The sequence below is a fragment of the Zymoseptoria tritici genome, chromosome 6 (assembly GCF_000219625.1).
Source record: "Zymoseptoria tritici IPO323 chromosome 6, whole genome shotgun sequence".
In the NCBI taxonomy this organism is placed as follows: domain Eukaryota; kingdom Fungi; phylum Ascomycota; class Dothideomycetes; order Mycosphaerellales; family Mycosphaerellaceae; genus Zymoseptoria; species Zymoseptoria tritici.
Window position 1 is genome coordinate 2,318,156 of NC_018213.1, and position 19,651 is coordinate 2,337,806.

Genomic DNA, 19,651 nt, shown 5'->3' on the forward strand with positions numbered 1-19,651 from the left:
CGCTCCTCTCCGCCGGCACGCGACTGGTCGAGCGGCGCGTCGTCTGCACGTAGGTCGTGGATGTGCGCGGCGAAGAGTGGCCGCCGTGGTAGTTGGAGACCGGGCGCGGAGCGTGGTAGTCTTCGCGGACGACGGTCCGTTTCTTGTTCTTGCTGGGAGAGGTGACGAGACACATGATATCTGAGATCTGAGGTGGAGGGGTGGGAGGCGTTATGTAGAGTGGTCTGAGGAGCGGTCGACGGATGGTTGTAGTGGGCTGTGAACGCGTTCGAGCTTCGGAGTCGCGGCAGGAGATAGATGGTGTATGCTGCTGCGAAGTGGACTGTCTATAGCAGCAGAAGTGAGAGTATACCTGCGTCAGATAGTTATAGAAACCGGACTGATGACAGGAAACAAGATCTCGAACCCTTCGTCAAGAATAGACCCCACCCGCCTAGACCTACGCTATCTCCTACATCGTCGTAACCACGACCGAATGCCCAGAGATCAGCCCGCTCGCGCCGCGGAAGGATGATGATGCTGACCACCAACCACGGCGTCTACTCCGGGCGGCCTCCTCCGGCCTCCATGAGAGTTTGGAAGCTCGATCGGCAATGCGATGGTGTTTGGAAGTGCCGTGGTGTGTCTCGCTTTACGTTTCGGAAGACCTCAGTCAGATTTATGGTGATGATGCCTGAGGCCAGACGCTGCGTCATATATTGGCTCTTCGTTCCGTCGTAAACCACAGCAGAAGACTCTTAAAGTACTCTACAAGTTGACCATCGATAAAGCGAGAAGGAGATACCCATGGATGTATAATCGGACAGGCAAGAATCGGACAAGAATTAATGCATCACGAGTCACAGTACACAACAAGTCAAGCTGAGCAGTCAAGAATACTCGTTTGTACGAGCTGCACATTAGATATGTTATGTCAAGGTATATACCCACCCAATCCCCATAACGCCATCGTAAGCAATCATCTCTAAACTCCAGTATCTCGTGCAAGTCCTCCAATCGTTCCAAAGGAAGAAACTCATCTCTCATACCATCGCCTCGCTCCCCATGCCTTCACTCAACATACTCCTCCGACTCATCCCACTTCTCCTTCCCTCATCCACATCCATCTGTATCGCTCCACTCTGAACCCTCACCACTTTCCTCCCCTTTCCACCATCGTTCTGCACCAATACCTGCGCCGGACAGACCACGATTTCCTCGTCTCCCTCGCCAATGTCATCGCCCTTCTTGACCACCAATGGGAACAGCACGATCTTAACCACTGCATTCTCCGCCGCGAGGTCTTCGTTCGAGCTGAAGAATCCCGATCGCTCGTTCATCAACGAAGCGTTGAAGTGCACTTTCCGCACGAGGTCGCCGTTGGTGTCGTATTCGGGTTGTAGGGGTGGGAGCATGATATACTCCGCGCGCTGGGTACGCATCTCGATTGCGAGGTCAACGGCAATACCAATAACGCGTTGCAGCGAGGTGAGGAGTTGCTGTTCGGAAGTTGAGGGAGGTGGCAGTAATGCGCACAGTACACCGAAAATCTCATGCGTCACCGCTTCGGTGTCCATTCTGCATTGTTCGGCAAAGTTGGGACGTTTCGATAGCAAAGTCAGCGTTGTAGCGCGCCAGTGAGCGACTGCTCGCGGTGGACCGACGTCTGAGAGCAGTTTCTCGAGGGTCTTGAGCTTTTGTCGCTGCTCGCGATCCATACCGAAGAGGTAGCGGGTGAAGATGTATTCCCAGACCATGGTCATGACGACGGACATGAACACGTCACGGCGGCGTATGCGGTCACCGAGAAGCTTGTCAACGTCGGAGCCATCGAGCACTGCATTGTCTAATCGAGCTTCGATCTTATCGTCGTTGAGGTCGGTAGACAGGCGGCAGACGCGATTGTCGGATAGCTTGGAGAAGCGAAGAACCCACTGCTGGACGTGCTGACACAGCTTCTGACAGGACCCGTCAAAGTAGTCCTCATCCCTCTGCACTAAGAAGTCGCTGGAGTTGGAGGACTGAATCTGCACCTGCAATGCGCGGATCTGTTCCGTGGCAATGTCGAGCTGCTCGCGGAGGCGAAGGATTTCCGAATTCTTGTCGGCGAGGGCAGATGCAATTTCCGCTTCCAGAATGTCTTTCATGCCGGAGGTGATTCTACCATGCTCCTGTTGCATGGCCTGCAGATCCCGGCTGGTCGATTGCCATTGTTCGTGTGCTTCGGCATGCTCGGCCTGGAGAGTCGCATAACGACCGTTCGTATCGTCCACCAGATTCCTGTTAGCTTCTGTGAGACCATTGTTCATCTCAGTCAACCTGGCAATTTCATCTTGCAGCGGCTGAAGCATCGCCTTGATCTGATTGATCTCCGCATCCTTTTCTTGCAATTGGAGGTCGCGGGCATGGAGTTCGTCTTGCAGACCTCCACCCTCTCCCATGGTCACATCATTGTTCGATCGTGCTTCCTGAAGTGCTCTGTTCTCAGCGACCAAGTACTCAAGACGAGACTCGAGGTCATTGATGTGCATGCTCTGACGCTTCCGCACGCTCGGCGGTCGCGTCGGCGAGACTTGCGACTGTGCGGCATCGCCATATCCCTGCTGTGCATTGTTAGTATCATCATAATCATCATTGAAACATTCAAGACTTACAAAAACATCACTCATGTTATCAGCGGCGCGCGAAGCGCTACCATCGTTCAATTCATCGTCTTCGTTGAGCGGCGGAGTTGGCGGCGCTTCAAACGGAGGAACCATGTTGGCGGGGCGATTAGCGTCAACGGCTGAGCCCGAGTCAGATCGGCGGCTCGCGGCCCGCAGGTCACCTGACAGATTGATGCGTCTCAGGGACGGGCCTGTAGAACTCTGATTGCTGTGATTGCTGCCACGGCTGAACGATCGGAGCTGCTCTGGCGTTCGATGTTGAAGAGTGTTGTTGTTGGATCGATTGCTCAGGACGCTGGCGGAGCGTACGTCGGGTGCCATGGTTTTGCGTTGTAAGGATCGGTCGATGTTGACCGTGTCGTTGTCCTCGTCGACTGCTGGCCATGATAGGCGGCGAATGAGGTCGTCTGTCGACAGTGGGTTGCTTGCGCCTCTTGCGGTGTTCATCGTTACCATCGCGGATTGATCTGGCGACAGCTCCAGCTCTCTCGCGCGAATGCCCTGCGGCGTCTGCGTACGATCAATGGCCTTGGTTCGCTCTGGCCCACCGACATCTGTGTCTGCCTTGCTTCTTTTGACTGCATGGTGTTCTTCCTGGATCGGTCGCAGTGGTGTCCTTGGGCTCAGCGGGTTGTTCGACGGAGACATTGTCATGTCGCGGGAGCCATCCCGACTTGCCCTGCTATTGTGTCCTCTTGGCGTCGATGCGAAATAGTCGTTATTCTGGTCTCTGCTCGCAGTCCCAGTCTGCACAGACGAGGCATCTGAAGGCCCTGGAACAACGTCCGGAGGCGATTGAAACAGGTAAGACGTTCGGTCTTTAGTGCTAGGCATCAAAGGAGTCCCCGTGCTAGCGCTGAGGTTCCGAGCATGAGCATTCAAGGTTTCGGAACCACCAGCATCAGCTTGCTTCTGAGGGGTCGTGAACTCTTGGTCTTGATCCGGAGTTGAGCCAGTCGAGATATGCAACGGCTCGAGAGACCTGCGATTCCTCAGACTCTCTTGAGACGAGCTTGTCCGGACTACGGCTGGAACCTCGCGGCTTGACCGTGGTGTTTGCTCCTGTGAGTGTGCGTAGCCACTGTCTCTGATAACATGATGTCCTTTGCCAGACGAATTGTCTTGTAGAGAGCCAAATGACCATGCTGGCGCGTCTGAAGAAAGGTCCCGTGTCGGTTCTGTTTGCGGAGGAGATGCGGCTCGCCCACTGGTTGCTGCAAGAGCAGCACCCCCTCCCATTGCGGCTATTTCGAAGCCAGACATTCCACTGTGGGAAGCCTGCTTTGGCTCGTCCAACTGCGAAGTATCCTTGCCAATGGCGACCGGAAGTGATTGAGACACCTCAGAGGTGTGCAAGTAGCCTTCAGGTCCAAATCGCGAATTTGATCGACTCGCATTGCTTGAACCGCTAGGCTTCTCGACGTTCGTGGCCTGCGGACCCGTCTCTCGGTCCGAAAGCGCGGCCGAGCGCTCTGTGTCGTCGGGAGAAGATCCCACGACATTCCCTGCAGCCTTCAACTTCTTCTGCAAACGCTTGTTCTTCTTGTACGCTTTGTACGCCTTATCCATGTCGTCTACATCCATCTCGGTGCCTCCGACGAAAATGTTGCTGGCTGGATCAACGTAGTCGGAAGAAGTCGCAATCTGTCTATTGGGTTGCTGTTGGGCTTGATCGTATGCAGCAGGTGTGGATTCGTCCAGAGAGTGTTCTGGGACTGCCGGGTTGGCGACGTCGTCGTTGACGGCGAGCGTCAGGACAGCGGAAGATTCGGCAGCGACTTCTCCATCACGTTGTGTTTTCTTGCCCTTCTTGCCTTTCTTTCGCTTAGTAGTCGTGAATGAAAACTCTTCCGGATCAACCTGAGGTTCCTCCATCGAGGCTTCAGGGTCGCTCGCCAACGCCTTCTCAAGCAAAGCGGGATCAAAGCCAGTGCCGCTCAGGCCCTGACTGATGGTGTCGTTGAAGTCGTCAGTGGCCACGGGAGGCTCCGTCGCTGGGCCAGGGATTGCTGAACCCAGCTGTTCAGATGGTGTCACTGCAGCATCGAGTGATGGACCGGGGACTGCTATCTGCTCTTCAGGTTGCGTCACTGTGGTATCGAGTGATTGTTTGCCCTTCTTGTTCTTCTTCCGCTTACTCGTTGTCGTGAAGAAGGTCTCCTCCGGGTCGGTCTCAGGCAATACTCCAGGTGGCGAGGCTCGGCGATGGAAAACTGGGTCGTCGATCACCATGTCCGGATTGAAGCCACTGCCTGCCAGGCCTGCAGCCAATGTGGCCGCGAAGTCGATGTCTTGGGAGGGGTTTGGTGGTGATCTCGGTGTGGGCTCCTCTTCTGCGACAGATGCTCGTTCAACGACAACGCTGGCCTCGTTGTCTCTTTCGATCGGAACGCTCGCTGTTTGGGCGGATGTCGTGAATGGGTCGACCTCCGATCTCTTGATGGATAGCTCATCGTGCTGCTCCGGACCGACCTCTTGGACCCCTTCCGCGACCAACTCTCGCTCGGCAACGACGCTGGCCGCGTTTTCTGTTGCGACGGGAACGCTCGCGGTCTCGACGGATATTGATGATGGGTCGACCGCCAACTCCTGGGTAGATAGCTCATCGTGCTGCTCCGGACCGACCTCTTGGACCCCTTCCGCGACCAACTCTCGCTCGGCAACGACGCTGGCCGCGTTTTCTGTTGCGACGGGAACGCTCGCGGTCTCGACGGATATTGATGATGGGTCGACCGCCAACTCCTGGGTAGATAGCTCATCGTGCTGCTCCGGACCGACCTCTTGGACCCCTTCCGCGACCAACTCTCGCTCGGCAACGACGCTGGCCGCGTTTTCTGTTGCGACGGGAACGCTCGCGGTCTCGACGGATATTGATGATGGGTCGACCGCCAACTCCTGGGTAGATAGCTCATCACTTTGCTTCGAATTGACGTCTTGAACCTCTTCAAGCTGTGCAGGCGTGGGCAACCCGCTTTGCTTCGCCTTCTTCTTTTGCTTCTTCGACTTCTTGGTAGAAACGCCACCCCAGTCTCCGTCCGTTGGGTCTGCGGCCGCGATGGAAGGCTCTTCCCAAGCGCTTGGGACCGCTGGACCGTCCGTGCTCGGCTTGAGTGAGGCTATGACCGTTTCGCTTTCTTGCTCTGCACTTGTTGCGACGTCGTCTGCCACAGCAGTGGGAATTGAGCCTTGCTTCGCCTTCTTCTTGTCCTTCTTCGACTTCTTGAGCGCGAACTCACCCCAGTCATCGTCAGCAGGTCGATCTTCGACTTCGGCTTCCGCACTTTTCGTAAAGCTCTCAACGGCTTCTATTGGCGTCTCTTGCGAGAGCTCCCGGGAAGATGAGATGGGCTCTGGCGCGATCGGAATTGCCACTTCTTGTTCCACCATAGATGAGTCCCTCTTTGCTTTCTTCTTGTCCTTCTTCGATCTCTTAGGTGCAGACCCAGCCCAGTCTTCGTCAGCAGGCCCGTCCACGACTTCGGCTCGCGGAGTTTCTGCCAGATTCTCGGTGGCCTCTACCGGCGCCTCTTGGGTTAGCTCCTGTGAAGAGGAAGGCCGCTCAGGCGCACTCGAGACTGCAGCTTCTGATTCCACAACAGAAGAGTCTCTCTTTGCTTTCTTTTTGTCCTTCTTCGATTTTTTGACCGCGAAGGCACTCCAACCATCATTATCCAATTGTCCCAGACCTGCTGGAGGCTCTGCTTCCATCGAGGCATAAGTTGGTGTCGGCTGAATCTGCTCTATGGTCTCCTCGATGAGATTAGTTGGTGTCGGCTGAGACTGCTTCACGTTCTCCTCGGTGACATGAGTGGCTTCGGTCTCGATCTGAACAGTCTCTTCTTCGCCCATGGCGAGAACCCCCTTCTTTGCCTTCTTCTTGTCCTTCTTCGACTTCTTGACTGCGAAGCCGCCCCAGGCGTCATCCGGCGGTTCGTCCAAAGCCGTGGCGGGTTCGCCTTCTACATTGTTATCGACAGGTGCTGACTGAGGCTCTCTCATGATCTCGTCGGTGACTTGAGTCGGTTCTGCTGCAGCCGGAAAAGGCCGTTCTTCGGTGTTGTCGACAGCTACTGACTGAGGCTCTCTCATGATCTCCTCGGTGACTGGAATCGGTTCTGCTTCAGTTGGAAAGGTCCGTTCTTCGGTGTTGTCAGCAGGTGCTGACTGAGGTTCTCTCATGATCTCCTCGGCGACTTCAGTCGGTTCTGCTTCAGCCGGAAAGGTCCGTTCTTCAGCGGAGAAAGTTTCGTCTTCAGCGGCTGCCGACAAGTCCTTCTTTGCTTTCTTCTTGTCCCTCTTGGATTTTTTGGTGGAGAAACTTGCCCATTCGTCCACTTCCGGCGCCCCGGCGACTAGGTTCGATGCAGTGTCTGCACATTCGTCACGAGTGGCCTGGTCGTCGTTCGTGGGGCTGACTTCCACAGCCTTGTCAGGCTGCATGTCGGAGAGATCCTGATCTTGATACGAGGCCAATGGCGTAGCAGTCCCGCTCATCCTCGACTTCTTCTTGTCCTTCTTGGATTTCTTGGTGGAGAAACTTGCCCACTCGTCCACTTCCGGCGCTTCCGCGACTGCGTTCGGTGCATTGTCTACAGATTCGTCACGAGTTGCCTGGTCGTCGTTCGTGGGGCTGACTTCCACAGCCTTGTCAGGCGGCATGTCGGAGAGATCCTGATCTTGATACGAGGCCAATGGCGTAGCAGTCCCGCTCATCCTCGACTTCTTCTTGTCCTTCTTGGACTTCTTGGTCGAGAAGCTTGCCCATTCGTCGTCCTCCGGCTGGGCAGCTTCGGAGACGACTGCAACAGCTGCTCCCGCGGTCAGAGCAGCAGCAGCGGTGTCGAGGGAGCGGCTTGACTCGTCTGCTATCACTCCAGGCGGGGCTTCGGCATTTTCGAACCCTTGGTCAGTATTCGATGAGCGGATTTTCTTTCCCTTCTTCTTCGCTTTCTTGGTCTCTTGGAACGTGAATGCTGTATCGTCTGCTGGCTTGTCCGTGACGGCAACGCCATCTTCAGCGAGCGTTGACTGCGCCGGTTCAACCTCGACTGGCTCCGTTCTGGTCTGCGTAGTTGGCTCAATCTCCGCATCGTGCTCCTCCGTTTGCGGTGCATCTTGTGAGACTTCCCGTGCAGCTTCAGTCGCTCCAGTAGTGGCCTTAGTAATTTCCAGTTGAGGCTCTTCGACGGGAGCGTCAAAAGTGTTCGTGGATTCTGCTGCCGGGATTATTGTCGTAGGATCGATCGCCGGAACGTCTGCTTCCTCGGGGACCGCTGGCGTTAGGCTACCAGATGCAGATTTCCTGCCTTTCTTTCCCTTTTTCTTCGAACTTGGCTTCCACTCGAGGTCATCAGGTGGAGCCTCAGCACTCGGTGCGAAGTCCTGTGGGGTATCATCAATGGTATCGTTTCCAGCATCCTGGGCGCCTTTAGCTGAGGGTGCTTCTTCTGGAATCGAAGCAGATGTCAGAGCGCCAGAGGTAGACTGCTCTTCGGACTTCGGAGTCTGCTCGCCAGAAGTCGATTCGTCCCAGTTGACAGATGAGATCGACTTTCGGCTCTTCTTGCTTTTCTTGCTTCCGGAAGGTCTTCTGGCAGCCATCAAAGCGGCGTAATTGTCATCCTGTGGCCTTGGTCGGTTCGCTTCTGCCAAAGCAGCTGCTTCAGCGGCCTCCCTCGCTGCTCGGCGATTTTCCCTCTCGACAGTCGCTTCGTCCATGTCGCCGAAAGCGTCAAGATCTTCAGTCATACGGGAAGGCTCTTCCATGACCGGGTCAGCAGGACCGAAGAAGTCGTCTGTGCCATCATCGTTTTCTGCGTCGACTGGGAGACTGTCGACATCCGGCAGCCACGTACCCTGAGATTGAGGTTGGCTCTCGTGTGCGCCGACTGCTTCGCCAACACCCGAATCTGGCCCGTTCGCCGGCTCGAATGCCTCTGTTTCATGATCATTGGTGAACTCAAGACCTGGGTCGCGACCGGTAGCCGTCGGGGTAGCAACATCCGTGATCTCGATAAGCTCATTGTCTTCGTCTTCCGGCAAAGGCACGTTCTGCGCATCATCGTCGCCGTGTTGTGTTTCGCCAGCATCTTCCGCAACTTGAATGGAACTCATTGGCGGAGAGTCATTGATACTTCCTTGATTGACTTCAGGCTCAGGCTCAGGCTCAGGCGCAGGCTCGGGCTCCGCGTCCCAGGAGATGGACTGCATCTTCTTTTTCTTGTCCTTCTTGCTTTGCTTCCGAGAGATGACAGGCTCGACTTCCTCTTCCCTGACAGACTTGATCTCGGTCGTAGTAGGATTCGGACCTTCTTGAGGAGCTTTAACATCTTTATCTATGGTCGTTGGCCCGCTAGAAGGCCGTGATGCATCCCGCGATTCAATCGATTCTTCAACGGGAAACGTCGCTTCCGTGGTAGCAATCTCAGGCTCTGGTTCTGGCTCCCATGCTTGCGACTGCCGATTTTTCTTTTTCTTGTCCTTTTTGCTCTGCTTGCGAGAGAGAGCTGACGTGAACTCAGCCTCCCCAGTCGGCTCTGCCACTGCGTCCTTCGTCGAGATGTCTTCAGGCCCGGCAGCATCGTCCTGACTAAGCATATCGACGTCCTTATGGCGACTCAAATCGCGCTCATCAACTGCAAGCCCTGGATTTTGGTTGGTGTCATTCTCCAAAACAGCTTCTACTACGACAGCAGGCTCGTCCTGGACGACCGGAGTCGGGTCGAAGTCTGACCAATCCAGTTGGCTCTTCCTCTTGCCCTTCTTGCCCTTCTTCTTTGACAGAGGCGCGAAATCATCGTCCGCTGTCTGTGGGACAGTATCTTGCAATTCAGTCGGCGCTTCTGCAGCAAGTGAGGCCGCAGCGAGGGCCAGAGCGGCACCCGACGGAGCATCAGTCATTGGGAATGAGCCCGGATTGTCGTCACGACTCGACTCTTCTACACGCTCAGGAGACAGTTGCCTTTCCTGTTCAGCTTGATCCAGCGCAGGCTCACTTGGCGTTTCAGGCAACGACGACTCTTGCTTCTTATCTCTCTTGCTCTTTTTCTTCGAGACCGGGGCAAAGAACTCGTCTGCAGGGTCGGGCACTGCGGCTGAATGGTCGGGTAACGACTTCGACTCTTTAGCTTCCATGTCAACATCTGCGGTGGCGGGTGGGTCCTCGTTTTCTGCGGTAATATTGCCTGCTGAGTCTACAACCTCTTTTGCAGGAGTCACTTCAAGCTCGGGCTCGTCCCACGCGAACGACTTTTTCTTCTTGTCCTTCTTCGACTTCTTCTTGGAGGACGAGGGCGTGAGGGTGTCTTCGGGAGCAGGCGGTTCCAATGGCAAGTCCGACGTGATCTCGCGTGAGGGTTCTTGGTCGATGACAGGCGTTGTTGTTCGTTGAAGGTCTTCCGGCTCCGTGACAGATGGTACGGTATCTTGCTCAGCCTCGGGCTCGACCCAAAACGATGCGCGCTTCTTCTTGTCCTTTTTGCTCTTCTTTTTCGACGATACGGGCGCGAAGTCGACGTCTTGCTCTTCTTGCGGTGCGTCAGCGATCGATCCTGGAGTCTCATCAGTGGGAACACCACGCGAAGTTTGCATGTCGTCCGTGGCCAGCTTCGTCTTCTGATCAGAAGCACTTGCAGACATTGCGCTCTGGAAGGCTGAAGCCTGCGAGTCTTGCCAAGCCAGTTTGTTGCTCTGAGCAATATCGCTAAAGTCTGAAACGCCAAAATTGACGTACGAAGTGTTGGACGGCGTAGGCACAGTCTCTGAAGGCGCGGTATTGAAATCGTGCTCAGCGGTGGGAGTCTGCTCTTTGTCCACAGTACCGGCCAGACCCAAAGACTTGTCAGGATCCTCCGACAGCGCCGCCAGATTCGCGGAGTCATCTTCCTCCCACAGAGAGATCGACTTTTGGTTCTTCTTTGCCTTCTTGGACTGCTTTCGCGTCAATTGTGGAGCAGGAGATATCTCTGCAGATTCAGAGAGCACATCGTGGCCAGGAGTGACGACACTGCGCTCCTCAAGGACCAGCGGTGCTGGCTCACTTTTGGTGGTGGGCACGCGGTATGAGGTGCCTGGTCGGCTCTCCTCATGAGGAGAGCCTGTCGAGGACTGTGGAAGCATCGATTGGTTGCTTGCATAGCCTGGCTTTTCGCTTGGTGTGATGGATCCACGGCTGAACTCGTACACAGGCAGCGTATGCGCAGCTGCAGATGCATAGACCGTGTTGGAGAAACTCTCATTGGCAAGATCTGTTGGTACAGTACTTGCTCCACTGTTGTCGATAGCTCTCGGCGCGTCCATGGCTGGATCTGTTTGTGGCTCGGCAGAATCGATGTTCTCAATGTTCCGAGAGGGGCTCGCGTCAAGTTGCTGGTATTTCTTACTCTTCTTGCCCTTCTTCTTGGTGGAGATCTTCCTGGACAGAGTCTCGTCTTCTGGTTCATTGACAGGCGCAGGCAGCGGACCAATCTGAGCTTCACGAGACACCTCCGTGGCTTCGGCGTCATGTCCGTCAGTGCGTTCCGGCGACTTGTCTGCAGGCTTATGAGCAGCATATCCGCCAACAGCGCCCAGCATGGCTGCAGCAGCGGTAGCTTTAAAGGAGCTGCTGCGGCTCCGCTCTGCCTTCACTGGAGACAGAGCACGGCTCTGCGGTAGCGGTGGCAGGTCCTCTTCGGCTTCGTGCATCTGTTGCTCTCGAGCAAAGTCTTCCCACGTGTAGAACTGAGGCTGCTGCTTGACATGCTGTCGCTCTGCAGTATTGGGAACAAAAGATCTCGGCGTCTCACTAGCCTTCGGCGTGACTTCTCCTGAACCGAGAACATCGTTGTTCTCTGCATTCCAAGTCTCGGCGGCGGATGTGTCGATGAGCAACTTCCTCTCCCCTGCGGGCGAAGCCGACATATCCTCAACGGCAGACTCATAGTCATCGCTGAAATGGGCGCTCGATGCACGGCTGGAGGGCTTGCTGGAAGGAAGACTTGGCAGGATGTCCTCCACCTCAGGTGTCTTGCGGTTGCGTTCAACAAGGTACAACGGTTTGATCTCGGTCGAACGAGGACGATCTTGACGAGACTTGCGATGGTATGTGGGGGAAGAGGGAGACGGAACACCAGGAGACGCGGCCACATTGAAGCTCTGCGATCGGTCTCTTCCAGACCCCATCAGAGGGCTGAGCGGTGAATGACCAAAGGGAAACCTGAGTGGGACCGCAGTCGATGATCCTTGTCTGCTCGTAGGCCGGGTACCACTATGTGGAGTCGGAGGCGAAAGTACAGCACTGGGAGCTGGATCCTCATGCTCAACCTCCACGGATCGTACTACGTCGCTCACCATTCCAGTATCAAGTTCAGCCAGCGCAGGGGTGCCGAATTCCTGCGCGGTCTTGTCATCTTCGACTGAACTTGTGGTAGCTACCGGAATCTCAACGGGTAGAGGCGGCATGTCCTCTACCCGCATCCCTAAAAAAGACTGATCCTTCGAGGTGGAGCTCTCTTCGTCTGTCTTTCTGCGGTGGTGATGGGGGCGTTTCTCACTGTCTGGAGAGCTGTGGCTTGTGTGGCGAGACAAGCTCTCGTTCTCTCCCTCGTCCGTTCTGCGACGACGATGGTGTCGACGCCCACTTTCGCTGCCATCGAGCTCCTTGTCGTCTTCTGGGGTGCTGCGTCTCCGGCGCTCTTTGCCATCGTCATCATCGCCGTGCTCTGACTTCGACGATCGATGCCGGCGATGGCGCGAATCAGATTTGACACTACGGGTGTCGTCATCATCATCCGGCCCAGCCTGAGAGTCACGGTGCTTCTTCTTGCGCCGAGGACGATCTTCCTCATCGTCGTCCTCTTTGCTGGTCTTGCTCTCCCGCGTAGTCTCTCTACTCAACGGCGCACCCTCGGACTTGCGGCCGAACAACGATCCGAGGATACCACTCTTTTTCTCCTTCTTGGCAGACGAAGGAGACTCGTCTTTGTCGCGACGGGAGCGACTAGATACGACAGAGCGTGTGTCATCGTCGTCGCGCCTGGACTTTCGTGGTTCATCGTCTTCGTGGCGAGATCTGCGCTTGGACTTCTTCGAGCTTTCGTAGAGGTCCGCCGGTTCCGAAGCCGCGATCGACTTTGTGTCATAAGCGTAAGAGGGCTCATCGAAGTAGTCGCTACCCTGGCGAGTCTCATCACGTCGAGACCTTCGACGATCGTCAGTGCCAGGTGTTGGCGCCGACACCACCGAACGATAGTCATCCGGGGATCTGCGTCTTGAGCTCTCGCCATTTGCGTCCTGGGCATCACCAAAGTAGTCCGACTGGCGGCGTTCCGCTGAAACCGGGTTCGCTTCTGCATTTGACGGCGGAGAACGCTCTGCTTGATGACCCTTTCCGTTGGTGGTGCCATTTGCACGAGGATCAGTCTCCGGAGCATCGCGAGATGTCTCAGCAGGCTTCGAACCAGTGACATAGTCGTCCCACGCAACTTCAGTTCGGAGCGGCGAGCTTACCTCGGGCAAGTTGAACGCAGCGCTATTCCGCTTCGACTTCTTCTTGCTCTTCTTTGGTTCGGAGAACTCGGCCCAAGGGTCCGTTTCCTGTACTTTCGCGGAGTCTGGCAAGGCTGTAGAGGCGTCGCTGCCGTCATAGACCTGGTACTGGAATGGGTCGAATGATTCCTCCGGTACTCCAGTCTCGCTATTCTTACGGGATGGCTCTTTCTCGCTATCCCAACCGCCAGGCATGCCAGATTGTTCTTGCGGCGATGGAGACTCGGGCTCAACGTCGCGCAGGTCGCGGTCCAATGGCTCGCCAAGTTTGGGCTTCTTGCTCTTCTTGTCCTTCTTCTTGCCGCTCGAGCTCGGAGTAAAGTCGTCGTCACCCGCAAGTGCGGCGGCAGCTGCAGCAACCCCACCAGTTGCGAGGATCGTATCAGCGACATCAGCAAAGCCACTGAAGCCGGACTTTTTCGCTTGCTTCTCGAGCTTTTTTTGTTCTTTCTTCGAAGGCGGCGGATCGTCGCGAGTGCTTGGACTCTGTTCGCGGACGTACTCTTGAGTGGGTTCAGGCTCAGGCATCTCGCGCGAATCGCCATCAACCGAAGTGACAATGTCTGCAAAGCCCTGCTTCTTGGCCTTGTCGCGCTTCTTTTTGTCCTTCTTACTCATGAAGAACTCCTCCGGCTCCTCTTCGGCAGCAGGAGATTCCGTCAATACCAAGGGCTCCGGAATTGCCTCTTGCTCGACTTCAGTGGGTGTCGGAGGCTGGCTGTCAATGGTACTCGATCGTTTCGCAGCCTTGTCACGCTTCTTCTGCTCTTTCTTCGAAAGTGGAGGTTCCCATGCAGGCTCCGCATCGGTGGCGGGTTCAGGCTCCTTCACCGCCTTTTCAGGCTCGCTGTCGACCAGGCTCGCGCGCTTGGCTTTGTCTCGCTTCTTCTGCTCTTTCTTGGAGAGTGGTGGCTCCCATGCAAGTTCATCGGCTGGCGGCGCTTCTTTAGATGCGCCTGCGGCAGTCGGCTCGTCAATTTGTTGCTTGTCGACGAATGTTTGCGAGGCAGATTCCGGAGTACGTCTTGGACGGTAAATGTCATCGTTGTCATCATTGAAACCGCCGGGGATGCGTGGAGTCTTCTCGTCGATGGGTGTTGGCTCATCTGTCTCACCCTCGATGAAGCCGCGGACAGGTGGCGCTCCTTCAGTACCAGGCGAGTCAAGCACGACCCCGATGTCCGAAACAGTGTCGAAGAATGGCTGTTGATAGAACGACGACGGCCCTGGTCTTGTATTGCTTTGGCCCGGCGATGTCCATCTGCTTTGCTCGCGAGATGTCTGGGAGTCTTCGGCAAAGTCCTGCTCGCTGTATTTGGTAGTCTTCGGCTTGCTCGTGGAAGCGTCCTCAACCACAATCTCGTGCAGGGCAGCGCCAGCGACGGCTGCAGTGGCAGCTCCTGCTGCTACACCGACTGGACTGGGAAAGAAGGAATCACGATCCTTCTCTAGATAGCTTTCAGGAGTCCGCACATCGTACACGTGGGTCTGGTCTTCGCCCCAAGAGATGCTCCTGCTACGCTCAGCCTTCTCATCGGGCCCGATGTCCTCAACATCATCGTCAACGCTATATGCTTTGGAGAGCGGCGAGGATGCCTCAGAACCCTTAGTGCGACTTGGGCTTGTCGTATCACGAGGAGGCGTAGGCGAGATGACGGTGAGTTTGGGAACGCCGTACGGTGCATGACGACTTCTGTTAGGCACCTCGCCAGAGACCGAGCGGTTGAACCGAGACATCACATCCGTGTCAATGGCACGGAAGACGGGAATGTCGTTGTCCGCATTGGGGCCCATGACCTTCGTCTTGCCTTCAGCGGGCTCAGAGAAGACATCCTTTGGGGCAAAGAATTCGGCGTATGTCGAGTGATCGGCGTAGGCATTTTCTCGCTCGGACACGACCTTTTCCGCAGCTTTACGGGCGAGCTCTTCGTGGCGGGCGTTCTCCGCGGGCGTGTGCTTCTTGAAGAAGTCGGGATCGTAGATGTCGTCGTCCATGAGTGGCTCGCCGTCGTGGGAATTCTGCGGTGTGATCTCCTTGACATATGGGTCATACGACTCGCCGCTACGATTCCGGCTACGAGAAGATTCGCGGTCTTTGGACGCGACAGCAGCACCGACAGTGGCAACAGCCGCGGCTGCAGCAACAGCACCCCAAGGAGAGGAGGAAGACTGCTTTCTGTAGTCTTGTTGAGGTTGTTTGCCGTCACGCTTGGAGAAGGAGTCCTGGCGCTCACGATCGGAGGTCATTCGTCCTCGCTCGGCCTCCATCCGCTCGACTTCTTGCAGGCGCTCGAATCTTCCTCGCTCGATGGCTTCTCTCTTCTCCTCTTGTAGTCGCGCCTCCTCGGCGAGCCTTGCTTGCTCGCGACGATAGGCATCCTCGCGGTCACGGCGCTGGTTCTGCTCGGCAATGTAACGGTCCATGGCTTCCCTCTCGGCTCGCTGTCGTTCCATCTCGGCCTGGTGTTCGGCTTCTCTCTTCGCGATGTCCCGTTGCCTCACAAGCTCCGCCTCCGCAGCGCGACGATTCTCATCCTCACGTGCACGACGAATCTCTTCTTGTCTTGACTCTCTTGCGACACGCTCAGCTTCTTCCTTCAGAGCTCGTGTACGATCGGCACGACGGCGCTCTTCGTCAGCTCGCTGGTTGTCCCTCACGCGGTCACGGTCATCCTTCCGCTGCTGCTCTTCGGTCAGGCCAAAGCGCACATTGGACGGTTCCCCGCGCGATTTCTTGCCAGCGGAAGATGAAGTGGCTGCAATGATGCCTGCGGTTGCAAGAGCACCGGCACCAATGAGAGCGGCATCCTGGGCAAACGTCCCGCGACTCGGGCTAGAGTTGGTGCGACGAGGCTTGGGGCGGGACCAGTCAGCATCGACTCCATCATGGGAGTTCTGAGTAAAGGCTGTGCGGATTGGTGTCGTTGGCTGCGGTTGCTGAAGCGGGGCGGCGCCTGGATGGTAGATGGATGGCGGTTCAACGTCAAATGCACCTGGCATGGACGGATGTCGAGATCCGGCAAGGCTTCCTGCTTCCGATAGAGGCTGCGGGTCGACATATTGCAGAGGCTGAGCAGGGCTTGGCGGGTATGTTGCGGCCATGCTTGGAAGCCGTCTGCCGGTATCATCGTACGCAGACTGCCCGGAGGAATATGACGAACCAACAGCATTGGCGGCATACCCAGCAGCGGGACCCACAGCAGTGCTGCCCGCGAATGATCCCGAATGATAAGACGGGGGCGGAGAAGTCGACACTCGAGGCCTCCTCTTCTTATCCTTGCCACCCCATCTCCAGCCCCAGGCGCCGAGACCGCCAGCGGAAGACTGAGAGGTCATGCTTTCTAGACTTTGACGCCCGGAAAGTCGCCGTCCGTCAAGTTCGCCGAATGCAAGACCTCCATCGACTGACTCGCTCGAGCCGTTAGATGGCATTTCGTCTTCCCAATCGTCATCATCCGAGGAACGAACACGGCGCCCATCCCGTCCAATGCGGTGGCTGTCCTTTTTCGCACCAAGCTCGACCTTGCTGGGCCGCTTGTTGATTCTGCCGCCTCTCTGAGCGGCGGCCAAGGCAGCAGCAGTGGCACCAATACCGGCTACTGTTGCTGCGATGTGGTCGTCGGACTTTCTCCTTCCACGCCTAGCAGTAGAGCGAGTGGATGACTTCCTGCTCAATGGTAGGCTTGCTTTGCTAGAGAATGCATCGCCGAATGCGAGCTCGGAATTCGTTGAGGAACCGGAACTGTTACTGAAGGTGAAGAAGCCACGATTCTTCTTGCGGTGCTCTTTGCGACCACCTGAGTCTCGGCGCTTCTTCTGCGGAGGTGAGAAGAAGCCACCAAAGATTCCAGTTGGGGCCTCGTTGCGATCATTGCGAGAGTAAGAAGACCCTGCTGTCGAGCGGCGAGTATTTCGTCGACTTTTTGACTCTCTCGAACTACTCCTCGAGCGACGTCGCGATGAATCGGCTGTAGCAGCTACAGCGCCAAGCGTAGCACCGGCAGCCATGCCGTAGAGGCCACTCGACTTCCGCTCTCGTGAAGTTGAGCGTGAAGATCGGCGGACTCTCCTTTGCTCAGTCGTTCCATCCTTCTTACGGACTGTAATGAACTCTTCCTTGTCGGGCCTCACAACACCATGGGTGGATCTGCGTCTGTGCTCTCTTGATGAGCTTCGGCTCCTTCTTCGCGCCGCCGATTCTTCGCGGTGACCAGATTTGACGCTGTAGGTGTCATCAAAGTCCTTGTTTCTACCAAACATCGCGTCGGTAGCCGTCGCGACACCAGCAGCAGCCAGGCCGGCGCCGAGAATACCGCTGCCCTTGCCATTCTCACGTCTCTTCCGGCTGCTATCGGAAGCGTAGTAACGGTCGCCCTTGTCCACTCTCACACGACGCAGAGAATCATTGCTCCCTTTCCGGTACAACTTCTCGTTAGATCTCCGCCGGCGCAAGTCCTCGAACGAATCGCGGCGCTTGTGGTAGTGATGGACACGTGGCGCATCCCAAGCTGAGGTCCGCGGATCGAAGCAGTACTTGCACACGCCAATGTACTCGGTGTACATCTCCATCTTCGCGGTGTCCTCCGGCGAGGAGATCAGATTGAGCAAACCGTCCTTGAGGCGTGTGATTGGTCCTTTGTGTTCATGATGATGCATTTGATTCATGCCGTTGCCAGAGCCAGAAGCACTAGAGGGGTAGTAACTGTTTCCTCCGGTCGGCGGTCGGCCACCGCCGCCGTGCCCTCCATTGGAAGTCATGTTGTGACCGTTGTGCTGATGATGCTGATGATTGACTCCGTATGCTGCTAGTCCTGCGGCGGCGGCACCGGCTGCGTATAGTGGAATGTTAGAGTTGGCGGGTTGCTTGCCGTGAGAAGTGTGCGCGGTCGCGTAGCTGTTGTTAGTAGATTGCGCAGAGATGTATGCGCTCGCGGAACCCGGCACGCCGTATGTGTAAGTAGGTGGGTTCGACGCTCCGTAGCCGTTCGGAGCGCTGGTTCGAGGTGGCGGTCCGTAGTAGACAACTTCTTGGGAATCGTGGCGGCTTGGCTTGGAGTGAGGCGTCACTGGGTCTTTCGAGTAGCCATTACTGCTGGCTTGCTGATACGATCCGGAAGAAGAGTGAGCGCTGAGTGCTGCGACACCAGCTGCTCCAGCCAATGTGGCAGCGGCAGCACCCGATGAGGATGCTTTGGATGGCTTGGACGTCTTTGATGGCTTCGATGTCTTCGAGGGCTTGGATGCACTCCAAGAGGACTGTTTTCCGGGCTTAGTTGGCTTTGTCTTCCCAGCCGGTGTGACTGGCGCTGAAGCCGAGACGCCTGTCCCAGTACCGACGTTCTCACTGTAGAAGTCGGCCGCTGCTCCATTGCCAGTATCACTCACAGGCTGCGCCTCAGCCAGAGCAGGTGCCAAATGAAGGTCCGGATTCACAAGCATGTTCGGAGTAGCGGGTCTCACGCCAGGCTGATGCTGCACTGACTCGCCGGTATCGAGATAGTAGTCCGCGGCATGTCCGTAGCTATCGGCACGACTGGGCATTGAAGGCTCAAATGGCACATTGTCCTGACCAGGGAATTGACCCTGCTGCGGCGCAGAGCTCGGAAGAGCGCCAGACATCATCGCTTTCGAATGCGCGGATCGCGCAGGGCCCATATGGCCACTCGCGTACTGTCCCGGGAATTGTTCGAAACTACCCATCTCCGGCATAGCTCGCATTGCCTCTGGCTCCGCCGAGACGACCTCCTGTCTCTTCGATCGATCTTTGTCCTTCTCTCGCGAAGTTTTCTGAGAGCTCGAGGGTGCTTTCTTCTTGTCCTTGTCCTTGTCCTTCCTATCTCGCGACCGGCTGCGGCTTCGAACCCATCCAGCTCTACCACTGCTGCTCTTGCGCCTCCTTTCATCGCCATCCCCTCGTCGACTCTTTCGCTCGCTTCGTGCATCCTTGTCTTCGTCCTCCCACTCCTCCTCATCATCGGGAAGCATACGCAATGCACTAGCGGTCAATGGAGCTGCAGAGGACGAGGATGATGCCTGAGGTCCAGCGCGAGAACTTGACGGTGTCGCATACACGCTGTCGTCTCCGTAGACACTACCACTCCTGCCACTGCGTCGCCGGTCTCGTTCTCTGTCCTTTTCATCCTCCTGTGGTCTTCGCGACGCCGAGCTCGTTACGCTTTCTGCGCGATGGCTACGTTTGCGCCGTGGTTCAGCAGGACGGCTTGTGGAGGAGCCACCGGCTTCGCTGCGACCACTGAAAGCTGCCTTCCACATTGCGAATGGTTCTCAAGTAAAATGCGGATATGCTTTACGGGTCGGTTGGGTGGCGCCTGGAAGCCGCTGATCCTATCGCAACGGTGTCGCAGTCGCGGAGCACAATTGATATGATCGTAGCGGCCGCGGTTAATTGCTGATTCGAACTCGATGCGAGAGCTCGTTCTCGTTGCGCTCGAAAGAATTGTAGGTCATGTGTGGTCGTT

The 19,651-nt window shown here is 56.4% G+C and overlaps 2 protein-coding genes across 2 annotated transcripts; both read right to left on the minus strand.

Annotated features, from left to right (window-relative positions):
* Positions 1-1,022: 1,022 nt before the first annotated feature.
* MYCGRDRAFT_44183 (uncharacterized protein) lies at positions 1,023-2,510 on the minus strand (the record flags this gene model as incomplete). Its single annotated transcript, XM_003851674.1, has 1 exon — positions 1,023-2,510. The coding sequence occupies one exon, from the start codon at positions 2,508-2,510 to the stop codon at positions 1,023-1,025; it is 1,488 nt and encodes a 495-aa protein (XP_003851722.1).
* A 4,724-nt stretch (positions 2,511-7,234) lies between these two features.
* On the minus strand, positions 7,235-19,157 carry MYCGRDRAFT_94112 (uncharacterized protein; the record flags this gene model as incomplete). The annotated part of the gene is made up of 2 exons (XM_003851673.1): positions 7,235-7,256; positions 7,546-19,157. 2 exons carry the CDS (start codon positions 19,155-19,157, stop codon positions 7,235-7,237), a joined length of 11,634 nt encoding a protein of 3,877 aa, XP_003851721.1.
* Between the last annotated feature and the right edge of the window lie 494 nt (positions 19,158-19,651).